The 18,826-nt window shown below is 42.6% G+C and overlaps 1 protein-coding gene across 2 annotated transcripts in view; it reads right to left on the bottom strand.

Annotated features, from left to right (window-relative positions):
* bod1l1 (biorientation of chromosomes in cell division 1-like 1) overlaps positions 1 to 18,826 on the bottom strand; it is a 102,400-nt gene that overhangs the window by 73,671 nt on the left and 9,903 nt on the right. Inside the window, exons 2-3 of one of the 2 annotated variants that reach the window (XM_068037978.1) lie at positions 7,251 to 7,375; positions 4,986 to 5,173 (exon numbers count right to left, since the gene is read on the bottom strand). In XM_068037978.1, the coding sequence (XP_067894079.1) occupies positions 4,986 to 5,173; positions 7,251 to 7,375 (313 nt within the window). Of the gene's footprint in view, positions 1 to 3,070; positions 3,173 to 4,985; positions 5,174 to 7,250; positions 7,376 to 18,826 lie in introns of those variants that run through there. The other variant, XM_068037983.1, reaches the window with a different exon arrangement.

The following is an 18,826-nucleotide window of genomic DNA, read 5'->3' as shown; positions in this document are numbered from 1 at the left end:
ACCTCTCGGCTTTCTCTCCACCAAGGAAAATATTCCCAAGTTATCCAATTTATCTTCATAATTGAAGTTCTTCATCCTTGGAACCATTCTCGAGAATCTTTTCTGCACTCTCTCCAATGTCCTCACATCTTTCTTAAAGTGCAGCGTCCAGCACTGGATGGAATACTCCAGCTGAGGTCAAACTAGTATCTTATGCAAGTTCAACATGACTTCCTTGCTCCTGTACTCTATGCCCCTATTAATAAAGGCCAGGATACTCTATGCTTTATTAACCACTCTCTCAACCTGTCCTGCCACCTTCAATGCACATATACACCAAGGTCCTTCTGCTCCTGCACCCCCTTTAGAATTGTACCCTTTATTTTATATCGTCTCTCTTTGTTCTTCCTATCAAAATGAACCACTTCACATTTCTCTGCATTGTTGCACTTACTCTTGCCCAGAGTTTTTGTGGGCTTTTGCACTGGAACTTGCAGTTATTAAAAATTCAAAGCAGCATGGCGCTCTCTGCACAGGAACTGGAACCTGTGCGAACAGGGCAAGAAATTTTCTCTCATTCACCAGAATCCTTACTTAGTGGAATTTACTAGCACCCTGGATGACAAGCAGTGAGGTGGATCAGATTGCAAAATGGTGGGGGAACGTGTCGGGTTGGAAGCCTGGTGTGTTTGCGCCACTGGTGGATTTTAGAGGCGGCAGGACAGCTGGTCAGAGACCATGCTTCTTGGCGCCGTGCAGGCAATTCAGCCTTTTAAGAAGCCAATTATCAGGTATTTTCCAGAGGATTAGTAATTCTACCACACGCATGTGAATGGAGCTTCAAAGCCTCACCATCTAGAAGGAGGCAGGAGCTCAGTGTGGGCCAGTTGGCAGCCACTGCAAACAGCAGCATTTCAGTGCAGGGAGGGTAAGTGAATAAATCGACGGAGTAGCAAGCTGGAGGCTGGACAAACTTGGCGAGCACATCGGAGGCTTACAGATTGTGTGTTCTCTCCAAAGAGCAACTTGTGTATGTACAGCAAGGGGAAGGGGTGGTCAGAGGCCTCGAGAAGTGAGCACTACAAGTGACAATGGGTCTCATGGACGCCAGTGTTGAGACTTCCAGTGAGGAGGAGTGTGAGAGGTGCAGCTCCTGGGAGTAGAGCGGCAACATCCGGAGGGACAGGAGGATTATGAGGGTGGAGGGGCGCAGAGGGGCATGCAACTAGCCTTGGACTCAGAACACGCTAGCCACCTGACAGGGTTTACCGATAGAGGACTGCTTCCTGCTGATGTCGGAGCATCAGTGTCACTGAAAATTGCACCTGTCCAGGGAGGTGGTCACCGAGCTGTGCACTATAATGGAGGAGGATTATAGCCCAATGGGAAGAGGTGGGCACTAATTGTCTATTACGATGAAGGACGGTGGCGCTGAACTTTAACCCATCGGGATCATTCAAGGGATCCTCTGGACACATCTGTGGGATTTCCCAGTCTGCAGCTCATTACTGCATCAAGCTGGTCAAATATGCCATGTTCAAGAGGGCTGGCCATTGCGTGCTATTTTGTACTGATGCGGCCAGTCAGAAAGACAGGGCTGTAGAATTTGAGGCCGTCGCCGGATTCCCCCAGGTGCAGGGGCTAATCGACTGCATGTGACCATCAAGGCTCCTGCAGACCAGGTAGCAGTCTTCATAAACAAGAAGGGATTCCACTCGCTCAATGTACAGCTGGTTTGCGACCATCGCAAATGGTCGCTTCAGGTCTGTGCACGGTTCCCGGGAAGCAGTCATGTCTTTCATTTTAAGGCAGTCCCAGGTATCCGAGCTTCTCAGACTGCCTGCATGCCTTTGAGCATGGATACAGGGTGACAAGATCTTATTGGGCCTGTCATGACATCATGAATTGACCTCATGTGGTCCTGAAATTTCCATCATATTCTTCTGAGGAGCATTCCAGCTGTTAAGGACCCAATAGCACAAAAATGAATACAGGGATCATTTTGTGGATGCAACAGATTACATTTCATTTCACACATTGAGGCAACAATGTGACATAAGGCAATAAACTATCACCCAGTCATACCCAAGTGAATCTAGGTGCTCCTACGTTGTGCTCCCCCTAAGCAAGCAGCTGATATGGAGGCAGGCCGCTTACCTTTCTGCTCCATTGCTTTCAATGATCGTAGCAGTCGTCCTCTAGTTGTCTAAAGGGCCCCAGCACACGGGGAGCCTCCTGCACCTGTGTAGAAGCCAGCTCTGTCCTCAAGGCCTCATGAGCCGTAGGGGTCACAGTCAGAGGGGCTGAGGACCTGCCGTCCCTGCCAGGAGGGCCTTGAGGCACCCCCCCCAGGGACTTCAGGCAGCTGCTCCTCTACCCTTTCAGGGAATACTTGCCCCTCCCTGCTCAGCTGAGGAGCAAGAGCACCTGGAGAGGATTCCAGGTGTCTCGTGCCCCTCTCATGCAGCTGTTGCTCCGCAGAGCTCATGAAAGAGGCGAAGGCAAGGAGGTCAGCGAGTATCTCCTGCATCCATTGGGTGGTACACCCAATGTACCACTCAGGGCCTGGATGGACTCCTCCACATGGGTGCGCAAAGCCTCTGGGAGCTTCAACAGATGTCCATGCACATCACGCTGCTGCTCCAGCATCTTGATGATGATTCCTGAGGCATGTCACCACCCTGAAGCTGAACTATGCATGCCCTTCCACATTCTTTCGACTGGGAGTGGCTGCAACTGTCACTCCCTCCGACAGCTGCTCGGGTGCACCTGTGATGTGCTCACCAAATGGTGCCACCGTTCCTACACACAATCGAATGCCCACCACTGGGAGGGTGTGGTGGAATGCTGTGCCGCTGCCTCCTCAGATGTCTCCTCCTCCTGAGGTGTTAAGCTCTTCCGCAGACGTGGCTGCTGCCTCATCTTCTATTTGACCTGAAAGAGAGAGAAGAGCGATGTGAGGGTACTGTGTGTTCCATCACACCCTTCTGACTGCCCTTCAACTGGAGTCCAGTGTTCAGTGATGGGCACAGGAGCGCTATAGTTGTTGCTTGCCAGAAGGTTAAATAATTTCTTCCATTAGGCTACTTACTGTCTCGAGTCTCCACACCTGCTTCACCATCAGTGACAGGCTGTCCTGCTTCCAGGGCACCTAGTTCCATCGCCTCCTCTTCCATTGGAGTCAGCAGTGGGAGATATGTCTCACCTTCTCCAGTTCTTTGCCTTTCTCTGGCTTTGTGAGCTCTCTTCTCCTGCAATCACAGAAATACACATTGTAACTTGCCCATCGTAGTCATGCTACATGCCTATGTTGGTGGCAGTCTCAATATCAATCACGGCACCACAGGGATGCCTGTTGCACTTGGGCATTCAGTATTGGCAGTGCAGCAGTCAACCTTTGGCAGAAAAGGGTCCTTCACTGAGAAGCTGCTATGCACCTGACATGGAATGCTGGCACCGATGCCTGGGTGAGCACCCTCTTCTCATTTCATGTGCAACTTTTGTGACATTCAAGACTGCAACAATGCTATGATCTCCACTCACCTTTCCTGACCGCATCAGATCATTGATTCTCTTCCAGCCCTGCAACCATGACTGTGGGATCAACCCCCAGCACCTAATCTCCTCAGCAATCTCCAGCCATGCCTTCTTGGTGTGCCTTGCTGGCCTCCACTTGCTTTCATGAGGGAAGCGGACTTCTCTCCTTGCCCTTGCTGCCTGCAGCAGCACCTCCAGGGAGGCATCACTAAATCTGGGCACCATCTGTCCTCTAGATGCTGCTATTTCATTGCTACCACACTTGTCAGGCCTCCCCTTCTTGTTAGGGGCCAGTACTTCCCCTGCCTGCTCTGCATTATTGGCTGGCTACCACGTCTGCTGGTTGTTAATTCGATGTCCCCAATAAAATTGCATTTCCTCTTCCACCATCCACCCATGCCACCCGCTTTGTGTTCCGACATGAGGACTTCCTCACTGGCAGCAAAATTCCGCCCTCAGATCCTGAACCAGGAAGTGTAAGCTAGAATAGTTAATTTAATACCAAATTATGTACAGAAAACAAAATAGAGAGATAAAGATGGGATTAAGAGAGATAAAACTAAAAACAAATGTATTTATGTTTAATTATTTTAAATATTCAAGACTAATTAAAAGCTGAAGAAATGAGACTCCACCTGCTAAAAGTTAATTTTCAGTGCCGAAGAAGTTGCTTGGCAATAATTAAGACTACGTCATTAAAAATTCACTTACACTTGAATGGACAGATCCTAACCTTTTCTGGCATGTTTAGTGGGTACCCATCACATAAGTAATCCACTTCACACCCTTCCATGTATTTGAAAGCTGTGGCTCTGGACAAGATACTGTTATAGAGAAGCCTCAGGAGGAGCAGAACATATCAGATACCGACTTCCTGATTTCTGTGTGTAACTGCGCATGTGCGGTTGTTAGAAGTTGCTATTCAATTTACTCTTGAATAACAGCTTCACTGTTACTTCTCCTGCAAAGACCGGTCAATCTGTCTGTCTGACTCAAAGATGAAAGCACTGTCTGTAATTACACCAGGACCATAGCAATATATATTCACAGGATGCTGAAAGATTCTCTGGATTCATCCAATTGAACCATGCTAGCTTTATAAAATACTGCAAACGAGGCAGGATTTTTTGTGTACAAACACCAAAATTATTGGAGACACAAACTAATCACTAAAACAACATTTGCTAAAATGTTAGTTTAGATTTGCCTTCATGGCATAGTACAGCCTCTGATCATCAGAAATATAATGGACTGGTCATTTTTCTATAATTTGCAGCTTTTTAATTCATTTTTTATTCTCTTGCAATAGCTTATACTGATAGTCCGAAGAGTTGAGATATATGCAATCAGTAACACTTCATCAAAATGACAGACAATAATACAGCGCCCATTAATCAAATACAGATCTTTGAAATATATCTTTTATACAGAACATAAAGAACCAGTCAGTTTAGTATTTCAGATAGTACCTGAAATCGTCGGCTCTAATTTCTCAGAGTTTGGTACAAAACTCACAGCAGCAGGCTCTTCTTTCCGATCCGAAGTTGCTAAAAACTCATGAACAGCTTTCTCAACCTGAGGCCGGAATATGTGATTAATCTTTGGATCCACAACTTGAGAAATGATCCTGTCGACACCCACCTCCAGCATACCTGATCTGCAAATATAGGTAATTTCCAACATTTATACTGTCAGGCAAACCCCCCACCTGCCAAGACTGAGGCACACATTATTTCGCCACATGAACATTAAAACTTAAAATTGCAAGCCCCTGACTGGAAAGATATTTGCATAGTACCAGACAGCGTTGAAACAAAGGAACCAGTCCCTGCCCCAATACACAGAAAAGACCTGGTCAAACCAGTTGGTCACGCGACCACCTGTTGGCCAATTAGGGGAATTTTAAACTGGAAAAACGGAATTTGAAATCAGAAAGCTGCATGCTCCTAGAACTGAAACAAGAATGACCTCCTCTCCTGTCCTGCCTGCCTCCATCTCTTTCCCACGGAACTGAATCTTGTGAAAACACGCGAACCTGAGAGAGAGAAAAGTCTCCTACGTGAACAAGGCTTAAAAGGAACACTGGGCCCCAACGCACAGCAAGACTACCTACAATCAAGTGAGCTCGAAGCACAGTAAACAAGAAATTCTTCTGATATTGCCTCAAACCCCTCTCTACTATATTTTTCTCTTCTCTTTTCTGTCCCTATCTGCATGTGTATATCGCGTGTGCATGCTAGCATGGGCATGTCATATATCCATAGGCGTGAACCGTATTAGAGTTTAAGTTTTAATAAACTTCACTTTTCTCCTTTAAACCTGAGAAAACCTGGTGTGTTGGTTTCTTTGCCTTATAATTGGAAAGTTGTGAACAAGGAATCACAAAAGTGGGGGGGAGGGGGGGGGTGGAGCTCAAAATGCAGTGTTTAAAAAATAAAACCCTGTTACAATAAAACTAGGTAAAGACAGCAAAAGGCCCCGGACACATTTCTCACCTGATCGTAACAATATATTGTCTTAGACTAATGCCCACTGTCTCGACATTTTTATTTTTAATAAATTGATTATTTTTCAAACATTTCTAAATGAAATAAAAATATCATTTGTCCTCATTAATCACACATGTCATAGCAATGCAGGACATAGCTTTCTATACATAAATTTGATTTGTTATGTGTTATTATAGTTCTAGGGTTGCAGTGTGAAATTTTAAATACACGCAAATCGCAGCAATATTACGTCAAAAGGCACTCTACAATGCCTTTCACATTACGCCCCATGGTACTTTTACAGATAGGGCATAGGAAGGTAGAGATTAGAATACATAACCAAATGTGTTGATTTTATAAGGATGAGAGGTGGAGAAGCAAGAGGTTTAGGGAGGGAATCGCAGAGCATAGCACCCAGGTTGCCGAAAGCTCTGTCACCTAGAAGTAAAAAGGAGAGAGAGGGGACTGCAGAAAGGGCAAAAGTTAGTGTAAGTGCTCATGGAAATGTAGCCATGGAGAATATTGCAGAGATACAGTGGTGCAAGGCCATGACCGGATTTAAAGATGTCAACAACAAATTGAAGTTTAATGTGTTGGGGACATTCTGTTAAATGTACATCACTGAAGATGTATCATGGGCAAGTAGAATTTGGCTGGGAGGAAATGTGCAGCAGAATTTTGCATACCCTAATAGTGCATATGGTCTATTATGCAGATAGGCTTCAGTTTAACAGTTCACCTGAAAGACAGCACCTTTAACAATGCAACAGTTCTGCTGTATGGTATTGACAAGTCAGCCTATTTTATGTGCTCAAGATCCTGAGGTACTATTACTCTATTCGAAACAGCTTGAGACATTTTATTACATTAAAAGTACAACACAAGCACAATTGTTTATCATGCAAAAATATGAAAATTGAATCAGGAAGTAAAATGCATTCTAAAAATAAATGCCCCAAAGAAACAAAGCTATAATCACCTCATAAAAAAGCTATATTTTGTGTCAGGAAAAAATATTGCCATATCTTGAAGCTGGTCTGCCCAACACTAAAATCACACTTAAAATTGATTTTTTTTCTGTTGGATTTTTCTTGAAGTGCTTCAACAAATTATCAGCATGTTCCTAATTGCAACATTTTCAAAAAAAAAACAGGCTAACAGAATTTTTTTTAAAATAAATCAAAATCTTACATAGTAACTATTCTTAAATATTGAAATTTTTTTTTGCTGCTTTCTGAAACCTACTGTAGGACCATCTGTCTAAGACTATTCCTTAGCTGATTCTTGTTGAGATGAGGGCTCCACGTGTGACTTGCAAGATGGTTGGACACAAAGTTATCCACTCGCTGTCTTAAGTTCTGGTAAGCAGGCTAAAAACAAGAAGAAAAACAATTTACTACTTTGCATACATATAAATTTTTAATTTGGAGCAAGAGTAAGACAGACTTTGATAGCCACAAGACAAATGTTAAAATAGATCAAAAAGTTCAAATGTCAAATTTTGGGATAAAGTTTTGAACAAAACCAGCTTGTAAGATTGCACTGCAATAGCAAAAGGTGCTGCTTGGGGATATCTAGAGCAAATGCATTACATTAGGAAGGGGTTAAATCATAGTCACATCACTTCTAAAAGGTGAAAGAAAATGAACAATTCTAAATGTTTATCATAAACTAGACAAAATAAACAATACTTTTCCATACACGAGCTGTGAGGAAACAGCTGGGAGAATCTAATAAATGGAGTTGCTACTAAACAGAGTGGCAACAGGAATTTTGAAGGAGTGGGAATTTGGCGCAGAGAGGGTAAAGAGGTGCCATGTGGTTTAAACCAAGGGGCACCAGTAAACAGTCACACAGGAGAAAATAAAAAAGTGACATTATCAACACACAGAGAGAAGTGATTGAGCCAGAGGAAATGAAGGTAAGCTAAGTAAATATCCCTTTGTATGCTTAGAGTTAAGCTTGACGTAGGATTAGTGTAAGTAAGTACAAGTTAAAAGGAAAACCAGTTACGGATGACTGTTAAGTAATTAATTATTAATGTATCAAGCTAAATCCACTTATTTAACAAATCTAGAGCTCAAGTGACCAATTAGTTCAAGAAATAAATGAGATAACCAACAAATAAACAAACGTATTAATAAATAAAAATAAAATCCAGCATGGATTTAAGGGCAAATCACATTTAACCAACTTGGAGCTTTTTTGATGAGGTAATGCTGTTGATGTGGTGCACATGGACTTCCAAAAGGAATTTGATAGAAGTGCTGCACAACAGACTTGTGAGCAAAGTTATAGCTCAGGGAATACGGACAGTAGCAACATGGATACAAAATTGGCTGAGTGACAGGAAACAGAGAGTACTGGTTAAAGAATGTTTTTGGACTGAAGGAAGGCTTGTAGTGGGATAAAAACAAAGTGCTGAAAATACTCAGCAGGTCAGGCAGCATCTGTGGAGAGAGAGAGAGGGAGAGGGAGGGGAGAGAGAGAGAGAGAGAGAGAGAGAGAGAGAGAGAGAGAGAGAGAGAAGCAGAGTTAACGTTTCAGGTCTATGACCTTTGATCAGAACTGGCAAAGGTTAGAATAGATTTTAATAATAGGTTTTAAGCAAGTAAAGCGGGGGGTGGGAAGAGAACATAAGGAAAGGTATGTGATAGGACAGAGAGCCGAAGAGATTAACTAACAAGGAAGTCATGGGGCGAAGGCAAAGAGTGTGCACGAATGGTGTGGTGAAAGACAAAGCATTAGCGCAGAGGGAGTGTTAAGGACAGAATAATAAACAGCCCTAGCCAAAAGCACAAACATGAAAATCATAGTTTAAGGCAGGCACATGGTAAAAAAAATGATAAAACAAAATAGAATGAAATAATAAAAAGGGCCAATCATGGTCCGAAATTATTGAACTCAATGTTCAGTCCGGAAGGCTGTAGAGCACCAAATTAGAAAGATCACGTGCTGTTCCTCGAGCTTGCGTTGATGTTCACCGGAACACTGCAGCAAGCCAAAGACAAATGTGGGCATGAGAGTAGGATGGTGTGCTGAAATGGCAAGCAACCGGAAGCTCGGGGTCATGCTTGCAGACTGAGCAGAGGTGTTCAGCAAAGCAGTCACCCAATCTGCGTTTGGTCTCCCCAGTGTAGAGCAGACTGCATTGTGAGCAACGAATACAGTATATTAAACTGAAAGTAGTACAAGTAAATCGCTGCTTCACCTGAAAGGGGTGTTTGGGGCCTTGGATGGTGAGGAGAGAGGAGGTATCCTCTTGGTGTCCAGGTACATAAATCCCTGAAAGTTGCTACCCAGGTTAATAGGGCTGTTAAGAAGGCATATGGTGTGTTAGCTTTTATTAGTAGGGGGATCGAGTTTCGGAGCCACGAGGTCATGCTGCAGCTGTACAAAACTCTGGTGAGACCGCACCTGGAGTATTGCGTGCAGTTCTGGTCACCGCATTATAGGAAGGATGTGGAAGCTTTGGAAAGGGTGCAGAGGAGATTTACTAGGATGTTGCCTGGTATGGAGGGAAGGTCTTATGAGGAAAGGCTGAGGGACTTGAGGTTGTTTTCGTTGGAGAGGAGGAGGAGAGGTGATTTAATAGAGACATATAAGATAATCAGAGGGTTAGATAGGGTGGATAGTGAGAGTCTTTTTCCTCGGATGGTGATGGCAAACACGAGGGGACATAGCTTTAAGTTGAGGTGATAGATATAGGACAGATGTTAGAGGTAGTTTCTTTACTCAGAGAGTAGTAGGGGCGTGGAACGCCCTGCCTGCAACAGTAGTAGACTCGCCAACTTTAAGGGCATTTAAGTGGTCATTGGATAGACATATGGATGAAAATGGAATAGTGTAGGTCAGATGGTTTCACAGGTCGGCGCAACATCGAGGGCCGAAGGGCCTGTACTGCGCTGTAATGTTCTAATGTAAAAGGGATTAAAAGGCATTACACCTCCTGCAATTGCATGGGAAGGGGACGAGGTGTTGCGGGTAATGGAGGATGGACCAGGGTGTCGCGGAGGGAACGATCCCTTCGGAATGCTGACTCAGAATAAGGGCAGGCCATTTATGACTGAAATGAGGAGGAATTTCTTTACTCAGAGGGTGGTGAATCTGTGGAATTCTCTACCCCAGAGGACTGTGGAAGCTCAATCATCGAGCGGGTTCAAGACAGAAATTTGTAGATTTCTGGACACTAATGACATCAAGGGATATGGGGGAAAATGGGGTAGAGGTAGATGATCAGCCATGATCTGTCTGAGTGGCGGAGTAGGATCGATCCGCCGAAAGGCCTACTCCTGCTTGTTTGCTATGATCCTAGACTTAGGTGGGTGGAATGGACAGACAAGTGGCAGTTGAAATTTAATGCAGAGAAGTGTGAAGTGATTCATTTTGGCAGGAAGAATGCGGAGAGACAATATAAAATAAAGGGTGCAATTCTAAAGGGAGTACAGGAGCAGAGGGACCTACCTGGGTGTATCCATGCATAAGCGATTGAAGGTGGCAGGACAGGTTGAGAGAGTGGTTAATAAAGCATACAGTATCCTCAGCTTTATTAATAGGGGCAAAGAGCACAAAAGCAAGGAAGTTATGGTAAAACTTATATAGAACACTGATGCAGCCTCAAGTGGAGTACTGTGTCCAGTTCTGGGCACCACACTTTAGGAAAAAGGCGAAGGCATTAGAAAGAGTGCAGAACAGATTCACGAGAATGGTTCCAGGGATGAGAAACTTCAGTTACATTGGATAGATTGGAGAAGTTGGGATTGTTTTCTTTGAAGAGAAGGCTGAGAGGAGATTTGACAGAGGCATTTAAAATCATGAGGAGTCTGGACAGAGCAGATTGGGAAAAACTGTTCCCGATGTGGAAGCATCGATAACAAGAAGGCACAGATTTAGGTTAATTGGCAAAAGAAGCAATGGCAACATAAGGAAAAACTTTCACGCAGGAAGTGGTTAGGATGTGGAATGCACTGCCTGAGAGTGCAGTAGAGGTTCAATCAAGGCATTCAAAAAGAGTTGGATTATCTGAAAAGGAAGAATGTGCAGGGCTATGGGGAAAAGGCAGGGGAGTGGCACTCGGTTAATTGCTCCTTCATGGAGCCAGCGCAGACACGACGAGCTGAATGCCTTCCTTCTGTGCTGGAACAATTCTATGATAAAGAAATGGCAGTGCAGTGTTTCAAGATTGTAGTATGTGGGAGTTTGTAGATAAGATTCCTTCATCTGCAAGAAATATCTCTGCCTTGAGACACAATGGTTCAGAGTCTTTGTGCTGGAATCTTGAGCTAGAGTCACTCCAACACAAAAAGGTGGAGGAATTACTGAATAATTTACTCCAGAGTACAGTCACACACCAAAGAAAAGCACAGGTGCAGGAAGTGACGTGCGTGACTGTTAATTCAGCTGGATAAGGGGAACGTAGGAGAGGTATTGAAGGAAGTCCTACAGACACTGCTCCAATACCTGCACAGATCAGGAAAAAGATTGTGGTAAGGACAGCCAGAATGCTGACCAAGGCACCACGAAGCAGGAGGCTGTCCAAGAAGTGGAGGTGCACAGTGGGGGATTCTACAACTAGGGGGACAGACAACATTCCTTGAAGTCAGGATCATGAGTCCCAAAGGATCTGTTACCTATCTGGTGCCAGGCTAAGGGGAATCTCAAACAACCAAAAAAGAATCTGGAAATGGAGAGAGGATCCAGTTGTTGTGCTCCATGTCGGAACCAGTGACATAGGAAAGGTTAGGGAAGACGTCCTACGAAGTGAGTATCAGGAGTTAAGAGCAGGATCTCATGAGTTGAGATTACGACATGTAAATTGGCACAGGGACCAAAAGATTAGGAAAGTGAAATGTGGCTAAAGGAGTGGTGTGGGAAAGAGGGGCATTAGTGCTGTGACATGAAGGAGCTCTACCTTTGGGATAGGCTGCAGCTCAACCAGGCTGGGATCGAAGACCTGGCTAATAGGATAACGAGGGCTGTAAATAAGAATTTAAACTAATAACATGGGGGAAGGGAACTGCTAGAAATGACAGAAACCTAACAATAAAAGTAGTACGAAGATAGTGTAAAGAAAAAACTAAAGGAAGAGAAAACACAAGTGGCCAGAGATCAGATGAAGTCAGAGAATAAAGGTAAAATATCTAAAGAGACAAAATAAATAAAAGCAATTTATACTGTTGATACATAACAGTATTCACAACAAAATGGACGAATCAGAGGTGATTTGAGAAAGAGGATCCAGATACAGTAGGGACGACAGAAACATGGCTACATAAACAGGTTTGACAACTAAATATTGCCAGATAACACATATAGGAAGGCAAGGGGAAAAAAAAGGAGGGGAGGTGGAGCAGCTGCACTAACTAAAGATATCATAATGGTGGTAGGAAAAAAAAGGATGTAACTCGGAGCAAGATAGATCCATATGGATTGACTTAAACGAGAAGATGGACTCTATTACCTTATTAGGGGTACACTATAGATAACCAAACAGCAGAAGGGAACTGGAGAAAGAAACACATAAGCAAATTTACAAGACCAATAGCAAGCACAGAATAACAATTATGAGAGATTTCAAATTCCCACTAATAAACTGTCAGAAAGAAATAGTGAAAGGAGAGAAGGAACTCAAGTTTTTACTGTGTCTACAGAACTCAATATGCAAGTCCAACAAGGAAAGAATCATTGTTGGATCTTGTAATGGATAATAAACCAGGATAGGAGAAGTAAGAGTAGAGAGCATTTTAGTAGGAATGATCTCATCATAGTAAAGTTCAAAATTAGGATACACATAAGTAAGCCAAAAATATAATAGATCAGAAAAGAGAAAATTATGAGGAAATTAGGATGGAACTAAAAGTGGCAAACTGGGAGAAAATCTTGCAAAGACAGAGAAACAATGAAAAAGCTTTAAAAGGGTAGCCAGTAGCATTCAAGAGAAATGCATTCCATTAAAAACCAAAAACAAGCAAGCCAGTTATGGGGCCCCATGGATAAATAAAGAACTAAAGGAAAAACTGAGCCAAAAAAGAAAGACATACAGGACTAATTAAATTCTAAGAAAGAGGCCAAAAGGGACTATGAACAAACTTAAAAGAGAAGTTTAAAAAATAACAGGCGCAAAGAGAAATTACAAAATCCAAGTTTTCAAGCTTTTACTGAAGCAGATAATGAAATAAACACTTAAATAGAGGATGAGCTTAAAACAATTAAGGATAGAAAGAAAATAATTGACAAACTAGCAACACTGAAAGAAGATTAAAACCCAGATATGGATGATATGCACCCATACATATTCAAGGAAACCAGGGAGGAGATAGCAGAAGCCTTAATTTATATATACAGAAGTTCCATAGGAGAGCAGATAGTACGAGAGGCCTGGCAAGAGTCCTGCCAAATAGCTAATAATGCTCCTATATACAAAATGGGAGATTTAACAAACCTGGAAACTATAGACCAGATAGCTTAATGTCAGTGATAGAAAAAGATAAAGGAATCTATACTGAAAGAAGTGATGGAGCACTTAGTGACAGAAAGTAACATTCAATTATGTATTCCAAAAGGATAAATCATGCTAAACTAACCTGATAGAATTCTTTGAAGATGTAATGGAAAGAGTAGACAAGGGAAATGCAGTACATGCTATAAACTTGGATTTTCAAAAGGCTTTGACAAGGTACCATATGGTAGGCTCATTACCATTCTATGTAACTCCTATATATCATTAACAGTGCAAAAGCTCTGAATCAATCATACCTCTGGCCTGATAAATCTTTGTGAAATTGTTGTTAACCATTTTTTGGGAGGGGAAGAACATTCTCCCTAAACTATTCCATATGTATCAAATCTATGGAATATTGATTTCACTGAATTTAAGTAGGAGAGCTACTTAATTACATAAATATAAGTACATTTTTGTATCTAATAGCACTCACACAAAGTGACAATATGTCCAGAACAACTCCAGCTTTGTGCAAATTTGGATTAATTTCAGAAGAAAATGAATAGAAAAAGATTAATGTGCGCATTATGATTCCAAAAGCATTCAGCGCACAATGCTGGTAAATTTTTAGTACACAGACACTAGGACAGCAATAGGGTATATGAATTACAACACTAATTAAGTGAGATACATGTAAGCCTCTCAGGGGCTGTTTAGCTTATCTTTTATGGATTGTTTTTTAATTTAGAAATATTCAGCCAGATTTTCCTGTCAAAACAACAGTGAAGTTAATTTCTATATTTACACGTAAATGGCATAGAAACCTCAGCTAAGGTGGTGAATGGTTAAATGTCAATGTCTAAAAGCTGCTTTCTGAGATGCACCAATTCATGAAAATGGTATTTTGCTGCCTCACCACTGACATGCATTGAATGTTGTGAAGTTAGTGTATTTGTGTAGTAGATATGAACTAAACTCACCACAAAAAGCCAATTCTGGTCATTACAAGTGTAAGTACCCTTTTGAAAGACATTCTTACTCACATGAACGTGCAGAAAATCACCTGCACTGGCATCTTTTTCCACTCCTGCAACATTGTCCCTGGTATCCTCCAAGAATCTACCCCAGGCCCCCTCCTATTTCTCATCAACATGCTGTCCCTCGGCAACATCATCCAAAAACATTCAGTTTATACATGCACGCTGACAACATCCAGCTCTACCTCACCAACACCTCTCTCAACCTCTCCACTGTCCCCAAATTGTCAGACTGCTCATCGAGCATCCAATACTGGAGGAGCAAAAATTTCTTCCAACTAAGTATTGGCAACATCAAAGCCATTGTCTACAATCCCCACCACAAGCTCCACTCCCTAGCCACCGAACCAGACCGTATGTAACCTTGGTGTCATATTTGACTGAGATAAATTTCTGAGCGCATATCTGCTCCATCATGAAGACAGCCCATTTCCACCTCTAACATCACCCAACTCCACCCCACCTCAGCTCATCTGCTGCAGCAAACCTCATCAATAACTTTGCTCCCACTAGACTTGACTTTTCTAACAGACCCTTGGCCAGCCTCCCATCTTCTATCCTGTGTCCTAATTCACACCAAGTTCCATTCATCCATCGCCCCTTTTCCACTGACCTACATTGACTCCCGGTTAAATAATGCCTCGATTTTGAAGTTCTCATCCTTGTTTTCAAACCTCACCCCTCCCAACCTCCAACCTCTTCCATCCCAAGGAAATATCTGCATTCCTCCAATTCTGGCCTCTAGCGCATTCCCAATTATAATCACTCCAGCACTGGCAGCCTTGCCTTCAGCTGCCAAGACCCAAACCTCTGGAATTCCATCCCTAAACCCCTCTGCCACTTTTTTCCTCGAATATGCGCCTTAAAACTGACCTCTTTGTGAAGTGCCTTTACTACACCAAAGGCAAGTTGTTATTGATTATTTTTAATTACTGCCCATCAACCTCTCTGGCACTGAAACTACAAGCATGGAATCTCATTCCTTCAGGTATTAATTGTTTTTGCAGATTTTAATGTAAAATTTGTGATTTTTAAAACTTCATCTCTTTTTCTCTCTCTCTCTCAATCCAATCTTTCTTTCTTTTACTTTCTCCTCCTTTCTCTCTCTAATGCTCAATCCTTCTGAAATTTATTTCTCAATCCTCCAATCCAATTGGTTGAAGATATGCACATTTGGTCGTGTGATGAACACGTGCTTTGCCGATAGACGATTTTTAATCCATTGGTTGGAGACCTGAATTAAACTTTAAAAAGAAAGCAGCTAAAATGGCCACTGCAATTTGCATCGAAATATCTCACATACCAAGGTATCAATTTGGAGGCGAATGTCTAGTTACTCTCCCACCAGGACAATGGCTTGCAAATTTTAAACGAGCTGTTTACCTCAATTAACAAGACATTCAAAGCCATCTTGGAACATTAACACTGGTGGAGACGAACATCAAAGGGTAAACACTGAAACAATGGGACCCAAGGGAGAGGTTGTAATTCTTCGACTTGAACTAATTAAGATGCAAAAGAGAGAATACACTGGACAATCATGTGACTGTCTCTCCATCTGTGTGAAAACTCGGTTTCTTTTTGCTATAGCAGACAAGCACCTGTTTTTGACCAGTGCAGGATCCAAGTGGGTGTCTGTCGCTCTCACTCTCTAAGGGAACCCTGTAAGTTTGGAAGCCTGCCTGCTGGCTGCAAAACATCCAAACCTATCATTGCTGCAGACAGAGACCCCGGGAAGAAAACCATCTGCATCACTGTCTCCAAGAAAACCCTGAACTACCTCTACCAGTCAAAAAATTCAGGACCACGAGTTCAGCGGAAGACAACTGAATTACCAGACGCCAAAGACTGCATATTATTTTTTATTGTTCCAGACTCTAATTCAACCAATCTAATCTTCTTCACTCTAACTTATTTGCGTGCGTGTGTGTGAGAAAGTTAGAGCATAGTTCATTATTTTACTTAGTTCGGATTTTAGTTTTAATACAATAAACCAACCTCTTTCTTGTTTTAACTCAAGAAAAACTGTCTGATTGTTTCTTTTATGATCATAGCACATAAATGGTTAAACACACTGAATTGGCAAGCATATCCACTGCTTAAAAGAAATAAACACTGTTGCGGTCAAACAAGGAGAGTAACAAGAGGGGAGCCTTTCAACCTCTCCTCACCTGATCATAACAGTTGCCTATTTCTCATCAACATGCTGCCCTTCAGCAATACCATTCGAAAACATGCCTGCCTCCACATGTACACAGGCAACACCCAGCTCTAACTCAACACCACCACTCTCGACCCCTCCACTGTCTCAAAATTATCAGACTGCTTGCCCAACACTTTGTACTGGACGAACAGAAATTTCATCCAACTGCGTATTGGGAAGACCAAAGCATTTTTCTTCAGCCCCCACAAACTAGCCACTGGCTCCATCCCTCTCCCTTGCAACAGTCTGAGGCAGAACCCAACTGTTCACAACCTTGATGTCATATTTGACCAAAATGAGCTTCCTACTCCATATCTCACCACCGCTAAGACTGTCTACTTCCATTTCCATAGCATCACCCTACTCTACCCTTGCCTCAGCTTATTTGCTGCTGAAACCTTCATCCAAGCTTTTATTACCTCCAGACATGATTATTCCAACACACTCCCGGTCAAATTCCCATCTCTATAAACTTAAGCTAATCTAGAACTCGGCCGCTTGTATCCTAATTTGCACCAAGTTCTGTTCACCCATCACTCCTGTGCTCATTGGCCTGCATTGACTTCCGGTTGAGCAACGTGCCTAGTTTCAAGTTCTCGCCCATGTTTTCAAATCCCTTCTTGCCCTCATCGCTCCCTATCTCTGAAACCTCTACCAGTCCTACAACTCAGATAGCTGCACTCTTCCAATTCTGGCCTCTGGCACATCCCCAATCTTAATCCTTCAGCCGCTAAGGGCCTAAGTTCTGGAATTCACTCACTAAACTTCTCCATCTCTCTGTCCTCCTTTAAGATTGTCCTTAAAAGCTACCTCTTTAACCAAGCTTTAGGTCATCTGCCCCAATATATCCTTATGTGGCTTTATGGCATATTTTATTATAGAATGCTCCTGTGAATCGCCTTGGAACATTTTACTACATTAAAAGTGCTATATAAATACAAGTTGCTGTTTTGGCTCAGGTCTCAAGATGCCCCGTTTCCTTCATTTTGCGGTTATCAACTTGCACTTTCGGCAACTTAGTTGGCAAAAACACTTTGAACTGAACAGTGCAGTGGCAAATTGACCTAATGGCAGATGCCTTGCTACAGCAAAATATGTCCATGATCAAAACATCTTTCACTAGCACAGACTCCATCTAGTGGTAGCTGTACCCACTTCCACTAAATCATTGATTTTGTTACACGTGACTGATAATATTTGTGAACCTTAACGTGACTTAGAAAAAAGACTGTTGCAGTAAACTGTGCATCAAAACTTCTAGCATACCTCAAAGTCATACCTCGTACAGTACTAAATCGCTAGTCTGGATCATAGCTCAGAACTTCCAACTAAATAATTGCAGTGGCAGCGTCTTGGAGTTCCAATCCCCCATAGAAATCCATATTATATACATACACTGATGTTTTTTCCAGCTTTATTTGCACTCAAATATGGTTTTTAGTTCCAAACATTATCTTAACTCCATGGTTTCACAGCCTTCAACATATCCCAGTTTTTTGTATTGTAGAAAACTTGAGATAGGTTTTTAGGGGCATCTAAAGGAAGAGTGTGTTGTATAGGGACAGAAAGGTTTAGGGAGGGAATTTCAAACTCCGGTATCTAGGTAGCTCAATGCACAACCGCCAACAGTGGAACGATAAAAATAGAGGATGCACAAGTGGTAAGAATTGCAGGAGCGCAGAGATCTGAGGGTTGTAGGGCTTTTTGAGCGGGGGGGGGGGGGGGTGGTAATGCGAGACAGGTGAGACCATGGAAGAATTGGAAAACCAGGATGAGAATTTTAAAATTGAGGCATTGCAGAACCAGCAGCTAATGTAGGTCACTGACACTGGACAGGTAGGTGAATGGGACTTGGTGTAAATTATGATACAGGCAGCAGAGTTTTGGATTTTTTTTCTGAATTACATAGGCTTTGGATATATATGGACTTTAAACAGACCTTCAATAAGGTACACATAATACACTCATGGTCACATTCAGAGCATATGTTGTCAGGGGACAAATAGCAGAATGGATAGCAAACTGACTATAACACAAACGAGTTGGGGTTACAGGTGCATACTCAAGACTGGTGGAAAGTGGGAAGTGGTGCTTCAAAGGGATCAGTGCTGTGACCACTGTTCACCAATTATGTCAATGA

Source organism: Heterodontus francisci, chromosome 1 (genome assembly GCF_036365525.1).
Source record: "Heterodontus francisci isolate sHetFra1 chromosome 1, sHetFra1.hap1, whole genome shotgun sequence".
Classification (NCBI taxonomy): domain Eukaryota; kingdom Metazoa; phylum Chordata; class Chondrichthyes; order Heterodontiformes; family Heterodontidae; genus Heterodontus; species Heterodontus francisci.
This window is presented reverse-complemented; position numbering and strand designations above follow the sequence as displayed.